This window comes from Triturus cristatus, chromosome 11 (genome assembly GCF_964204655.1).
Source record: "Triturus cristatus chromosome 11, aTriCri1.1, whole genome shotgun sequence".
Lineage (NCBI taxonomy): Eukaryota > Metazoa > Chordata > Amphibia > Caudata > Salamandridae > Triturus > Triturus cristatus.
Window position 1 is genome coordinate 224,721,358 of NC_140594.1, and position 15,952 is coordinate 224,737,309.

Below are 15,952 nucleotides of genomic sequence, written 5' to 3' on the forward strand. Positions count from 1 at the left end.
CTTTTGAAGTGGTCAGAAGGCACCCAGACTCTCTCAGAAGGTTTAAGATTCAAAGGACCAGCCTTACTGGAATAATATCCCCAACAGATGCATAGTACTTTGTTCAAAGAGCCTAATGGGAAATATTACATTGCCACTACCTGTCCAATACAAAATGCACTTAGCTTAGTTCGAAATTTCAAAACATCAACCTACTGTTTCTGTGGAAAATCGTATGCATACATTGAATTAAAGTGATTTGCCTGATAAATGTGCTCATCATTGAAAATATTTGATACTTTAAGCATTTGCTATATTTCTCTTTCTCACACCTTAACACCTTAGTGTGAGAGTCTAAAAAATGAATGTTCTGTTAAATTTTTCAACAATGCTAGCAGCATTTTAAAGTGAAGATCAAATCTATTTTTTTTTGTCTGGAATACTAATGCCATGAATTCTTATTATGGTAATTAAGATCATTCGGCATTGCTGTACAAAGAGTAACACTGCATGTTTTTCTACAATCCATATGTTGATCCATAATACATGAATAGTGTTATTTGCCAAACAGATCTAATGAGATAGCCGTTTATGGTAACATAATGCCATCTTTTTCAGGGTTATGAAATGTAAGCACGTCCTTCATTCCAATCACAGCTGTGGGAACATGAATTAAAGGCAAGAGGAAAAAATACAGTCACTATATGTAAAAATACAAGCAGCAATGAAGGAAAGCAATACAAAAATCATACAAAACCAAAAAGAAAGATCCCTTTTAGTTTGCAGACGTTTAACATTTTCATTATTCTCAGACAGGCGTATGAAAAACATTCTCTCATACCACATTTCAAAGCAATAAAATTATCACAAATTAAGGAAGGCACCTTGAATAACCATGCTGCTAAGGTCTAGCAGGCAGTTTTGCATCATCTTTCCCTTTGTAGAACACAACTCTTAAACTATTCAAATACAGTGTTGGTGCATTAATCTGCAACACAGCACTTCACAAAATGTGCACCATTTTTTCTCCCTAAAAATCCTGTATTGGATAAACTTTGTGTCTCAAAGTCTTTTGTGTAAGCTAAAATACTGAACAATCTCTTTTACACATCAGAGATTTACAGAGGTGATAGGGTAATGACATTTTCTCACATCAACTCATTAGTGATGCCCATGTTTCTATACAATTGTATATCATTTATGAAGTGGGACAACAGAAATAAACAAGTATGCTACAGCACAGAGATAGCCTACTGAAAAGTCTTAGTCTATGACACATGAATTAAAGATATAATACTATGTTTACAAACTAATTATGTTTTTCAAGACTTCTGAGTAAACAATTTAGAATTTAACAATAAGAAATTGTGGGGTGACTTAAATGTTTATAAATATTCCATTGTAATATTAAGGCATAGCCTACTGATTAACTGTTTATTAATAACATTTCTTTTTTAAAAGTGCAAAGTTGAATACCCTGTAGCAATAGATTTATTTAACTTTACTAACATGTATTGAACTAATTCCATGGGGAGATTAGTTCCTATAGATTACCTCTAAAACCTGATATGTTTGAACAATTTACAGTTTGTTTTAACTAACATCTACATGACAGGTTTTATATACATGTACCTAGTTATAAATGGAATATGGCACACAATAGACACAATCCTGGTGCATTTAACTGGCAAATTAAAAAAGAATGAATTGCCAATTTGTGACAGAGAACTACTAAATAATAGTCAAACTACAATTGGCTATGATTAACTATAGACATTGGTTCTTGTTGAATTGGATTACATTTCATGTGAAAAAGGCAATGTACGATATTAACAGGTGCCCAATAATATTATGAAATATTCACACATCCTGACATCTACATCAGTACAATTATTCTGCATTGTTGCAGGTTGTTAAAATCATGCTGCTCTTCAATATCACAGATGGGCCTCTTAAGATTGTCAGAGGTTCAGATATTTTATACGTTACGGTTATTCAACCTGATGTTCATAGGCAAACATTTGCTATATTTTTCATGAAGTACTTGTTTATAATCCGTTTAACTGAATACCGAGACTGTTAAAATTCTTTAATACATTTTAAAGAACTCCATATTATCTTGACTTTGACGGATTGCAAGTCTATAGCAAGATCGTGCAAACTTGGCCTATAACAATAATCAAGCAACTTGATTTAATTGTGGAGATAATCTATTCACGAAAGTAATCCATATTCAACTGGGAACTATCTAAAATGCATATACTGCAGTTTTTGTCTTTTTAATAATGCCAGTGCACTGTGTTTAATGTGAAAGACTTCACATCTCAAACGTAAGAGAACTTATTGCCTGGTAACATGGTTTTAAACTGTACAAGAAGTCTACAGACCTACAACGGAAGCAAATTCTTATAATCTTAACAGAAGATAATTGATACCATGGAATTGTGAGGTAATTGGGTCTCAAAATGTCTGTAGCTAACTGGTATAGAAGAATCTATATTGGGCTTTTAGAAACTTTGCAGTGGAGCAATACAATTTGCCATGGCACAAGTGCAACAATTCTCAAATTACATTTTGAATTATTAATTAAAATACATTAATACATGTGAATGTCCATCAGCAGTAACAATTTTAATTTGTCACCAATAATTTTGCCAACATTTAGAGCTTTTACGTTCCTTACGGATGAAACAGTTCACCTTAATACTCCAACAGGCATTTTTCCAAGATGTTTGGCAAGAATAAGGTATGAAATAAGGCAGTGGGTTAAATAAATAGCTTAACATAATTAGTTAAAAAAACATGCTAAAATAATACTGGTATATTTTTTAAACGTTGACCCTGCGCCTTTACATTTTGGTAAAAAAATAATAAAAAGGTGGTATTTTCATTAGAGCTGTAACCTCATAAAAAAGCAAGTCTCTAAAACACATCATTCAGTTGCTGTTTTCTTTGGTTGTTATTGTCACCAGTTGCTTAGCAGCCTTTGCAATGTCATAAGCGCATTGAATAACTTGTTGGGTAATAAGCTGTACATCGGTTGTAGGACTCAATTCCAATAGAAGCGTTTTCTTACATTCCGTCTGAAGTCTATAGGCACTGGATGTTAGCAGTCTTAGTGAAGTTCTCACCATGTCAGACTTGGGTTTCTAAATAAATGAAAAAGAAAAGAAAAGAAAAATCCATTTGTTGGTTTGGACAAAAAAAACACAAGTCCTATGAAAATAATTTACTTTCCACAGCTGAGGACAATGCAACGTATGATAGTTCAAAAGACAGATTTGCAAAGCATTTAAATTACTTGTCCAAGAGACTGAGTTGTGATTTTGGAGTACGATAATTATGTCAGATCCTACACTGTACCAGAGGATGGTTAAACAATGCTCTGAACGATTTATTCAATCGCCTGGATAAAGGTGCACATGAATATCACAGCTCCGGCAGGATCCCTTCACCTCCAAGAATCTAGTAACTACTCTTGGAACATATTTCAGGCTGGAGGGCACAACTTTGAATGGGAAATGTTTCTTTTCTATAACTAAAGAAAGCTAACCTTTTTGTATTTCTTCATGAATGTTATAAAGGAGAAACAATCATTGAAGTCTACTGAGCAAAGGTTGTCTTCTTCCGAGATGGAAGAACAAATCATACAGATAAAATGAGATGACAAGCACACAAGGTGTTTTCTATTTTTAACATTTTTTTATTTGCATTTTGTACAAAACAAGAAACAAAAGAAAACAGAGTTCCTTCGGTTACAGTCATGCAAAAGCATACGTGTACATTCTTCATCACAAAGAATCCCACTCCGTCATCCCTTCGGGTTTCTAGAGTTTGAATAGCCCACCCTTTCACCATTCCCCACTTCAATGTGCCCGGATTCTTCCCCGTCTGGAATGGTCGTCAACATCTCAGGCAGTTCAGGTCACTGCGATGGAGTTGGGCCCTATCGTAATAGACCCTATGCAGGACCTTGTATTGAATGAGACGAAGACGGGATTTAATGGCCACCTCGCGGTGGTGCATTAAAGTTGCCACCCAGTCTATATTTTCAAGTGTACCTAGATTGTGTTCCCAGGACTCCCTCAGTCTCCCCAGCCTATTTAGAGCATTTTTATTCAGGGTTCTGTATGTCAGCGAGACCGTCTTAGCAAGTATATGCTCTTGTAGTAGGCAACACTCCAGTGGTGCATACTCCGGCAGTGAGGAGGATAGGGAGCCCTCCACCTACCATGCATGTCGAAGTTGTGCATATTTGAGAAATTGAGAGGTGTGCAACCCAAAGTCCGCCTGCAGTGCACGCAAACCTTCAAGTGTACCCTTGGAGAGAATGTCACCTATGGTGGAAATGCCAATGACATCCCATCCCTCGAAGCCCCTCAGCTTGTGTAGTTCCCTTAACCAGGGGCAGTGCCAAAGAGGTGTTTGTTTTGGTGGTTTGCGCTCCCACCCCAATGTTTTCGACGCCCTGTCCCAGACCTCCAGCGTAACCTGTGTGGCCGGAAGAAGTCTTCCCTTGCCCCTTCCCCCGTAGAGATAGTACAGGTATGTGCGGTTCGCCATGGTGTCCCTTTCAAGCCTGTAGGTGGGATGATCTGCCATGGCATGAAGCCACTCATTCACCGGGGTTAGATGTTCCGCCCAATAATTGGCCTCCATATCAGGCAATGAAATTCCCCCATTGTATTGGTAACGGTGCAGTGTGGTCAACGCAATCCTCGGCTGCTTTCCAAGCCATAGAAGGGAGCGTAGCTCAGCATCTATCACCCGAAAGGTTTGCCAGGAGAGGGGGGGGGGGGGGGGAAGTACTCGTTCTGGGGGGCGTAAAGAAAACGGGGCAGGGTAATCATTTTAAACATAGCCGCCCTACCTAGTATTGTGAGGGGTAGGGATTTCCATCTCTGTGCATCTGTAGCGAAATTGGTTATGACCCGTTGGATATTCTTCTGATATGAGAGCTCCTTGTCTGTGGTAAGGTAGATCCCTAAATACGTAAACCCAGTATGTGCTATCTGTAGGGTCCCAGCGATCGCCGCTCAGGCGGTCACGGCTCTAGGGCTGTATATGACAGATTTCTGTCAGTTAATGGCATAACCGGAGCATGTCCCGTAATGGTCCATGATTTGATTATCCTAATGTTGAAAAAAGTGTTTATTTGGATAGAAATCAATTCTGATTATTAAAGAGAACCCACAACCATGGTATTACATTTTAAATTCTGAGGGTGTGTTTCTCCAGAACAATCACTATTAATATATTGCCTACTAGTATGGTTGTCATATAACTCCGACACCTTGTAGTCCTTTGTCTTATGTATCATTTCCTATACAGTGATTTACACATGTATAATTGATTGTCTCAGAGTAATGTGTGTGATGTAAAGTACTCTGACACTACACTGGTATGAGTGGCGCTGTAAATCAAATTAAATGCATCTAATGTGTGTTTATGGTGACTTGAGGGGCACTGTTAAAGGGTTTATGATTTTGGGGTTCCCAGCACACTGGACATACACTTGTCTTCTTTATTTGACAGTGGCCTTCACAAAAACTCATCTGCGGCCTTGCAGAGGCCTCCATCCTAATCTGCCAAAAGGCCTGCGTGACAGCTGAGAGCTCCTTGTTGGGCCTGCTCCTCAGGCCGAGCCTGTGCCGGCACCTCGGGCACGAGATGGTTAAATCCTGCTGCTTCATGTAACGAGTGAGGCATGAGAGGCAGAAGGTGTGCCAGCACTCTGTGGTCACCGGATCTGTGAAGTACTCAACCAAGCAAATGATGCAGGAAACGTCACCGAGAGCAGCTGCTGGGTCGGGGAAGTACCCAGTGGCAGTGCAGAGGGAGGCCGAGGGCTGCTGGACGCCGGGAGCCGCTGGTGCGCTAGCGGCCATGGCGGCCTCTCCCATCCCGGTGTGTGGACTAGGATTTCCGCGCTCGGGCTTTCTCTGATTATTTGTGGAGAGGAGTGTCCCTGGACACTTGTATGTTCGGGCCCTCGGAGGCACCAACAAAACAAGCCGTACCCAAGTCCGTCGGGTTACACGGTGATCCGACCAGTGGAATGGGTTTCTACAAGCATAATGTGGTACAAAGGTCGGGGACACAAACTCAAGGGCCTGTTTGAGGAAGACCTGCGCTAAGCACGGGCGCGCGCACAGGGGCAGCTTCAGGGCAAAGAAAGCTAATTTTTCTTAAGTAAATTTTTTCCCCCTTTTGCCGCCCTAGCCATTTTGCCATCCTAGGCAGCCGCCTAATGGTAGAAACGGCCCTGTCCCCATCCACCACTTTTAACAATATGAGTCCTAGGGGAGCAAGCCCCTCTCATGCTGTGTCCACAGGCTTACTCTGTGCTAGGGCGAGTCTCCTCCGATGTGTCAAGGCTTCTCAGGTTAGCTTGACAGGAGATCCTGCGGTAGCAGTGCAGGCGGCCGACCAACACCACCGCCTCCACCCTTGTGTTAGCACTAGGGGTGGGCAGAAAATTCCGCTCCGCCAGCATAGCAGATAAAGCCAGACACTCCTGCTCACCGGCCCGGTCCCTGCTTCTGAAAGCAGCAAGGCCGGGGAGAGCCTCCCCGGGCCCCGGTGGACCCCTGTCTCCAGCGCCCGGACCCTCGGCTGGCTTGCAGGACGGGGGGCTCCCGCACCCTGGGGCCTGCCGGACAGAGCACGAGCCCCGGGCCCGGTCCCAGCTTCAGAACCCTAGCCAGGCCGGGGAGAGCCTCCCTGGGCCCCGGTGGACACCCTTCCCCAGCGCCCGGACCCTCGGCTGGCTTGCAGGACGGGGGGCTCCCGCACCCTGGGACGGAGCACAAGCCCCGGGTCCGGGCCCAGCTTTCGAACCCTAGCCAGGCTGGGGAGAGCCTCCCCGGGCCCCGGTGGACACCCTTCCCCAGCGCCCGGACCCTCGGCTGGCTTGCTTGACGGGGGCCTCCAGCACCCTGGGACACTGGGACGGAGCACAAGCCCCGGGTCCAGGCCCAGCTTTCGAACCCTAGCAAGGCTGGGGAGAGCCTCCCCGGGCCCCGGTGGACACCCTTCGCCAGCGCCCGGACCCTCGGCTGGCTTGCAGGACGGGGGCTTCCACACCCTGGCACACTGGGACAGAGCACAAGCCCCGGGCCCAGCTTTCGAACCCAAGCCAGGCCGGGGAGAGCCTCCCCGGGCCCCTGTGGATCCCCGTCCCCAGCGCACGTAACCCTCGGCTGACTTGCGGGACAGGGGTCTCCCGCAACCTGGGACGGAGCCGCACCATGGGACGGAGCTCCAGCACCGGGCCCAGGCCCAGCTTCCGAACCCTAGCCAGGCCAGGGAGAGACTCCCGGGCCCCAGTGGACCCCCTTCCCCAGCGCCCGGACCCTCAGCTAGCTTGCAGGACGGGGGGCTCCCGCACCCCGGGGCCTGCCACACGGTGCAAAGCCCCAGGCCCGGTCCCAGCTTCCGTACCCTAGCAAGGCCGGGGAGAGCCTCCCCGGGCCCCCGGTGGACCCCTTGTCCTCAGCACCCGGACCCTCGGCTGGAACCAAGGAGGGTTAAGCCCAGGCCACGTCCTCTCCCGACGGCCTGCCCGGGATGCCCATTTTTCTCGACTATTAAGCCCCCAACCAACACCTTTTCTGGGGTCTGATGAGCGTCGGCATCGGGCGCCTTAACCCGGCGTTTGGTTCATCCTGCAGCGCCAGTTCTGCTTACCAAAAGTGGCCCACTAGGCACTCGCATTCCATACCCGGCTCCACGCCAGCGAGCCGGGCTTCTTACCCATTTAAATTTTGAGAATAGCTTGAGATCGTTTCGGCCCCAAGACCTCTAATTATTCGCTTTACCAGATAAAACTGGGGGCTCCGAGCGCCAGCTATCCTGAGGGAAACTTCAGAGGGAACCAGCTACTAGATGGTTCGATTAGTCTTTCGCCCCTATACCCAGGTCAGACGACCGATTTGCACGTCAGGACCGCTACGGACCTCCACCAGAGTTTCCTCTGGCTTCACCCTGCCCAGGCATAGTTCACCATCTTTCGGGTCCTATCACGCATGCTCATGCTCCACCTCCCCGACAGAGCGGGCGAGACGGTCCGGTGGTGCGCCCGCCTGGCGGCGGCGGCACACCTTGGAACGGTCGTTCCGAACTGCTGCGGAAATGTGCTGGGCGGAGAGGGGTGACGGCGTGGCGCACGGACCTGCTGGGCAACAGCGTCCAAGGGCCTGGCGCCACCCGACCCCTTCTGCTCGGGATCAGACCACTGGGAGGCACGAGCTGCCGGGGCCGCTCGGCCTTCGCTCTGCTGGGTAGGGTGAAGGGCCTCCCGCCAGGCGGCAGGCCCTCGAGTCGGACGGTCCATGCGGTGAGGAAGCTAATTGCTTGAAACAACAGCCGAGGCTGGCCAAGCAGTCCATCCCTAAATGGACCGAGAGTGCCCAATCGATCAGAGTACGGCCGGGGCATCCCCTCTGCAGGACGCCCTGCGCGGGGGGGATGACGGCTTCACATCCCTACCTGCTCCCAGGGCGAGCAGGCACGAAGGGAGGGCCCATCGATGGGTGCCGGGAGGCAGGCGCGTGCCCGGGTGCTGCCTTCCCCGTCTTGCGGTCGCCGGACATCACGGAGGTCTGACCCAGCAAACCCGGAGAAAAAAGGGCCATCGGGAAGGGGCTGAGAGGCAGGTGCGTACCCAGGCCCCTGGGGGCCCCGGCGGGCAGGCCCAGGCGCTGCCTTCCCCGTCTCGGGATCGCCGGACCTCCGGAGGTCTGACCCATAAAACTCGGAGAAAAAGGACCACCAGGAAGGGGCTGAGAGGCAGGTGCGTACCCGGGCTCCTGGGGGCCCCGGCGGGCAGGCCCGGGCGCTGCCTTCTCCATCTCGCGATCGCCGGACCTCACGGAGGTCTGACCCAGCAAACCTGGTGAAAAAAAGAACATCAGGAAGGGGCTGAGAGGCAGGAGCGTACCCGGGCCCCTGGGGACCCCAGCGGGCGGGCCCCGGGTCTGCCTTCCCCCGTCTCGGGATCGCCGGACTTCACGGAGGTCTGACCCAGCAAACTCGGAGAAAAAGGACCATCGGGAAGGGGGCTGAGAGGCAGGTGGGCGTACCTGGGCCCCTGGGGGCCCCGCTTCCGGCGGGCCCGGGTGCTGCCTTCCCCTGTCTCGGGATCCACGGACCTCACCGGCTCTGACCCAGAAAACTCGGAGAGAAAGGACCATCAGGAAGGGGCTGAGAGGCAGGAGCGTACCCGGGCCCCTGGGTGCCCCGGCGGGCGGGCCCCGGGTCTGCCTTCCCCTGTTTCAGAATCGCCAGACCTCATGGAGATCTGACTGACCTGCCCTAGTAATCTGGAGGAAAATTACCCCCCTTTCTTGTAATTCGTGCGCACGAGGTGACAGAGGGGACCCAAGGCACAAATGTACCTGACCTCCTGGAGCCCTCGTTGGGATCCCTGTTTCAGAATCGCCGGACCTCATGGAGGTCTGACTGACGCTCTCCCTAGTAATCCGGAGGAGAATTACCCCCCTTTCTTGTAATCCGTGCGCACGAGGTGACAGAGGGGACCCAAGGCGCGAATGTACCCGACCTCCTGGAGCCCTCGCTGGGATCCGGGAGGCAAATGGACCCTCATCGAGATTTCCAGGCAAGCCCGGCCATCTTGTCACCCCATTGGAAAGCATTGCGCGCGACCAGATGGCCGAAGGGACATGCGCGACCAGATGGCCGAAGGGACGTGTGTGACCAGATGGCCGAGGGGACAGGCGCGACCAGATGGCCGAGGGGACAGGCGCGAAAGGGAAGCCATCTGGTCGCTCTGTGCCCCAACGAATGAGTGAGCGGGCGCCAAGGCATGGGGGACCGGAGGCCCAGGGCCCCAACTGTGCCCCAGCCATGGAGGCTGCGTGGGGGACACGACGGGCCCTCCGACTAGGGGCCCGCAGAAAACCTTGACAAGCAGGGGAGGCCTGCACGGGACCGACAGACCCCAGTCCCGGGCCCTTGGCAGAGCGGCAGGCTGGGGAACGGGGCCCAGGGCCGCAGCACCCGGCACGGGGTCCGGCTGGGCCCCTGGACCCAGCCGGGGCTCCCAGGACTGCAGGCGAAGCCTCCCCGGGCCCGCCGGACCCCGTCTCGGGCACCCTGCCACGCGGCAGGACCCAGGACGGAGCCCGGGGTGGGGAGGCTGCCCTCCCTGGGGCCCCCAGGGGCCCGGCCGGAGCTCCTGAACCCAGACGAGCGAGGGGACGCTCCCCGGTCACAACGGAACCCCGTCCCGGGCCTTTGGCAGTGCCACAGGCCCGGAGACGGGGCCCGGGGCCGGAGCCCCCGAACCGGGGCCCGACCGGGCACAGAGGCGCAGGGAAAGCTTCCCCGGGCCCTCCGGACCCCGCCCCGGGCACCCTGTCACGCGGCAGGACCCAGGACGGAGACTGAGGTGGGAAGGCCGCCCTCCCCGGGGCCCCCAGGGGCCCGGCCGGAGCTCCTGAACCCAGACGAGCGAGGGGAGGCTCCCCAGCCACAACGGAATCCCGTCCCGGGCCTTTGGGAGTGCCGCAGGCCGGGGCCCCCAACCCGGGGCCCGGCCGGGCCCCCTGGACCCAGCCGGGGCTCCCAGGAGCGCAGGGGAAGCCTCCCCGGGCCCTCCGGACCCCGTCCTGGGCAACCTGCCACGCGGCAGGACCCAGGACTGAGCCCGGAGCGGGGAGGCTGCCCTCCCCGGGGCCCCGAGGGGCCTGGCCGGAGCTCCTGAACCCAGATGAGCGAGGGGAGGCTCCCCGGCCACAACAGAACCCCGTCCCGGGCCTTTGGCAGTGCCGCAGGCCGGGGGACGGGGCTCAGGGCTGGAGACCCCGACCCGGGACCTGCCTGCCCTTTTTGACAGAATGAGAGTAAACAGTGGGAAGAATAGAAAGCGTTAACCCCTTGAGTGCCCCGCCCTTTCCCCCTCCTGTGCCGGGCCTTTCATTAGCGGGCGGGGTCCATGACGAGATAGTCTCGTCATGGGCACAGCGCAACCGCGCTCCATGACGAGACTATCTCGTCATGGGCATAGAAGGGGTTAAAGCAATCCACCCATCACTTTTGTATCTTTCTCTGTGCAATGCTCCAAGTGTAAAGGGTATGCCCAGACATGAACATATGCTCACTGTGACATCAGACACAAGGTGCACCCTAAAGATAAGGCCCAAATACTCTAAATCCAGTCTGGGGTCGAGAGATTCGATAGAGGAGCGGTGGACTCAGGGATGAGTCCTCAAACGTCTCTAGACTGACCAATCAGATGACAACGATTGTTGTAGGGATAGAGATGCACAATCAGCACTTTATTTCTGTAATTTACAGAATGCTTACTTTTCTAGGGTTTGGATCAAGAGACTGTTTGCCTACTTTGCACACTAGCCTATCTGGCATACACTCTGTATTGATTATTGCATGCTTGTTTATGGAAACCTATTTACATTTTACATGTATCATGGAACTGACAATTGTTTTATGAAATATTTAAATTCAAACTAGTTGGTAATCATTCTATGTAATATTTCATGTGCCTGAATTTTTACATCTATTGCTATGATTTTGCAGACATGCTATTGATTTTTTGCAAATTTGTATTAATCTTGATGACATGATATTTGTTTTCTTATTTGTTGTGTGCTTGGCCCCCCTTGTGTGTTATAAATGCATAAGGGATAAAAAAATAATTTAAAAAAAGAAGAAAAAAAACTGTCTGGGGTTGCTAGTGTTCCGTTCAGAGGGGGCATGGCCTGGCAATCCGAAGGGCTGTTCCTAAAGGACCTAGACCAAAAACTATTTGAATATAAATGGTTCCTGTCTGGGGTGGCATGTTACACAAAAAAGATAATGGACTGGTTTGTGGCCCATAGTAATTAACAGTTGCTGAGTTTAGTCATAGCAATTCACCCCTTATTATTTTTTATGTATTTGGACCAGAAGGGTAGGGCGTAGCCCGTGTGGGTAAGCCCAGGCTATTGGCGATTTGTCATGAGTGTTTTCAAAAGGGTAATAAAGTAGGAAACGCTTTGGTGGGTGGTGGCTTGCCAGCCAACATGGCGGACAGGGATCTGTAAAGCCGGAGCCGTTAATCCCCCATGCCTGCCAATTTCTCCTGCCTTCGCCCATCAACACTTACCTGCTCGGGCCAATCCTGCGTCGGAAGCTCTCCGGCACCGGTTGGGCTGTCCGTTGTGCCTCGGGACCTGCTGGGGCTGGGGCGGTGTCTGGGCGATCCTGCCGGCTCCTGTGTGCGCGCGAGGCGTCCTCTGCGTGTAAAATGGACGCTCGCGCCTGAAGCAAGCCCCCAGCGGCAGCAGCGAAACCGGGCTCTGTGAGATGAGGCGAAGAGGCTGACACACCAGCTCGGCGGTATACATCGGCCCGCGCTGTTCGTTGTGCCTCTGGGTCTGCTGGGGCTGCGGGGGTGACTGTATGACCCTGCCAGCTTCTGTATGCGCGCGCAGCGTCCTCTGCACCTAAAATGCACGCTCGCGCCTGAAGACAGCTACCTGCGGCAGCGGCGGACCTGGGCCCTGAGAAGCCGGGCGGGGCGGTTGAGGCGCCCGCTCGGCGGTGCACATCGGACCGCGCTGGCCCCCCCCCCTACAATCTGGCGATACACGTCTGGTAGACCTACCTGAAAACCGGAGTGTTCCATGTACTGTCAGTGCTCCGGGTGCTGTGCGGGATATGCGCTTGTGTGGCCCTGGGCGCCCTTCGGCGGCGGGGGCGCTGCGTCTCCTGGGACCCAACCTGCCCACGGCAGTGGCGGTGAAGACCGGGAGGCCCTATCTGCTGCCAACCTCCTTGCGGCGCTTTTGCAACAAAAGATGACTGCCCACATCTAGCTGCAGTGACTGGAAGCGATAGTGGACTATGGTTTTGGGCAGCACCAGGTGCAGTGTGCATATTGGACCAAGCCGGCCCCCCTCTGCGTCCGGTGAGAGCAGTGCTTCAATACTGGAGAAGTAACTGGAGGTGAGCGGGGCGGTCCCTGGCACCATTTCGGAGGCATCGGGGAGGTGATGACAGTACACCTGACGGGCCCCGCCTCCCGGTGCGGACCATACGGGGACACTGCGGCCTGGAGGCCGGTTGGACCGCCACTGGTGGTGGCTAACTGGGGTTGTCCCTGACTGAATCAGACTGACACCAGCTGGCACTCATGCTGGAGGCCACTGACGCAACATGTGAGATGGCCACTTGGAGCCCTAAAGGTGGCATACCTGGCGAGCTGCCTCGGCGATCGGTGTATGCCTCTGAAGGTGACGAGACTACGTGGGCCGGGCATACACCACGGATTTTTGGGTGAGGCTGGGGAGGAGGTGAGCCACCCCACACTGGACTGTGACGCTAGAGGTGGCGACCCTTGGCGAGTGCAGCGGTCGACCGAACTGTTGAGGTACTGCCAGGACAACTGAAATCGGAACCTGCCCGATGCCCCTGCTGGTCCTCGGCTGGGCGCTGACCGCGGCCACCGGGGTGAAGCCGCAGCGCTTTGCCTCACCGGACCGCCCTCACGGGCGCTTAATACAGGAGCGTCCCCCTCGCTGTCACACCGCCTCGGCTGGTGGCTACCTGCGAATGCCCACGGCGCAGCAACTCGTGATGGGTCGTATGAAAGCCAAAATGCAAAAGGGGCCCTCGCGTGGGAATGCTCTACACCCTCCGACTTCATGTACTGGTGGCACGCCGGAACCCACACCCACAGCCCTAGCAGCAAAAATGGACTCCGTCCTTGCAGCGATGGAATGGATAGGTGCCGCGTTGGAACACACCAGAACCTCCCTGGAAACCAGGATAGATAAGATCGCCTCGGACTTCACCCTCCCACATGCGGACCATCGTCAGTTGGCTGATAAAGTCACGGTGCAGGGCCAAACAATTAAGGAGCTCCAGCCTATCACACAAAGCCACACTGCAGCGCTGCAAGACCTACTGGATTGTGTTCATGAGCTGGAAGACAAGGCGGATGATGCGGAGGGTCGTTCCCGCCGCAACAACGTCCGCGTGGTGGGCCTGCCGGAAGGTGAAGAAGGTAGTCATCCAGAACAATTCATGGAGCGGTGGCTTCGTGATCTTATTCCTCAAGGTCTCCTGTCGCAGCAGTGTCGAAAGAGCCCACCGCATCCCAGCACAGACCACGGCCGTTCCTCTTTAAGTTACTTAACTACAGAGATTGTGACGTGGTTCTCCGAGAAACGCGCAAGATGGACGCTCTCACAGTAAGCGGTAGCTCGGTCATGTTCTTTCCTGAATATACAGCCCGGGTGCAAAAGCGTAGGAGCAACTACACTGCAGTGAAACAGCAACTCCGCGCCCTTGAAATACCTTACTCACTGTTGTTTCCAGCACGCCTACGCATTACAGCTAAGGAGAAGACACACTTCTTTGATTCCCCATAGGAGACATGGGACTGCCTAGAGGAGTCGGGGCTGTGGTCGGGCGTGAGGCCTGTGAACTCAAGCAGTGGCGCCGCAACAGGTGGAGGAGCCCGACGTCGTCGACGCCGCGGGGCCAAGAGGCTCATCCAGCCTGGGATCAATGCCCCAACCCCGGAGAGCATGCGTAGGGAGAGATTGGAGGCTCTAGAAGCAGTCACCACCCTCGGCTCCCCACATGCCCAAGAACGCTTGGACCCCCGCATTCTGACCACTCTGGTGCCAAGCGGCTCTTCCTCGCCCTCCACTACCGTTTCAGAGGATCTTACTCTACCGGTGGTGATTTCGCAAACTGCTGATGATCTTATCTGAACTAACCTTCTGGCGATGGCCACCATCATGGACAGCTCACGCAAGTAACCCATTGGCAGTCCCCGCTGGGTCCTGTCTATGGCTGGGAGCAGGGGTGGATCTATTGTACTAGCGGTACTGTCCGTCCCTCCTGGTGTCGGAGCGGCGGTGACCCGCCTGCCACCGGCTGGGTGCCTGCATCCCAACTCATGGGGCCAGGTGGGAGGGGAGGTGGCGGGGGGGGGGTGATGGACCCAGGGGGCGTTGCATTACCCTTGCCCACCAACCAAACTCATGGCCCGTTGGCCCCACATGATGGCGCTAGAGCTCACACTGTCGACGCACATATGCAGGAGCAAGGGGGAAGGCTACGACACGTCACAGCTGGCGCGCACACCCTCACAGGCACCCTACTGACCTAGTTTACGCCACTCCATTGCTATAGAAGTTTGGACGGACATTACGCAATGTCTGCCCCTGATGTTACACTGTTCTTGGTTTCTCAGTTGTGTTTCTTGTTGCAGCACTCCGACACGCTATCGCCGGACCTTGTCCCTTGCCCCGCCTGCGCCCGCCTTAGCCCCGGCGCCCCATCACACTGGCTCACTCGCGATGGCGCGCACTGACATAATTACGTGGGACATCCGCGGCATATACACGCCCTCACGTCGGTATTCCATCTTTGCATACCTACAGAGACACTTTGCGGCCATTGCCTTCCTACAGGAGACACATATGACCCAGCCGGAGCTAGACAGGTTGCGAAGACGCTGGAGAGGCCAATTATATGGCACGACCTATTCAGCACATGCTCGGGGCACACTGATCTGGGTGCGGGCGGGTACCCCATTTGTATGTGCAGACACAGTGATAGACCCTGCAGGCAGGTACACTCTGGCTCGGGGAACACTAAACGGCCAGCAAATACTATTGGGCTCCATTTATGCTCCGAACATTGACCAAGCCTCATTGTTGGCACAACTGTCCAAGTCATTGGCCCCTTACGCTGGAATTCCGTGGTTGCTGGGCGGGGATTTCAATTCGGTACTGGATATACACCTGGACAGGTCCTTTCCGCCCCTCCGTACCACGCAGGCCAGTTCGAACGCCCAGGCCCTCGCCGGATGGCTTTCACATTGGGCGCTGCTAGATGTGTGGCGTTGCCTGTATCCTGACACTCTTATATATTCTTACTACTCCACGGTGCACGATCTTCACATGCGATTTGACAGGGTAGTGGGCTCCCAGGC

The 15,952-nt window shown here is 53.2% G+C and overlaps 1 protein-coding gene across 7 annotated transcripts in view; it reads right to left on the reverse strand.

Annotated features, from left to right (window-relative positions):
* Positions 1–725: 725 nt before the first annotated feature.
* The window catches only part of GIT2 (GIT ArfGAP 2), a 668,976-nt gene continuing 653,749 nt past the window's right edge, over positions 726–15,952 (reverse strand). For 6 of the 7 annotated variants that reach the window (XM_085633297.1, XM_085633301.1, XM_085633299.1 and 3 more), the window contains one exon: positions 726–3,128. In XM_085633297.1, the coding sequence (XP_085489423.1) occupies positions 2,916–3,128 (213 nt within the window). In that variant the 3' untranslated portion in view covers positions 726–2,915. The remainder of the gene's footprint in view (positions 3,129–15,952) is intronic. The other variant, XM_085633302.1, reaches the window with a different exon arrangement.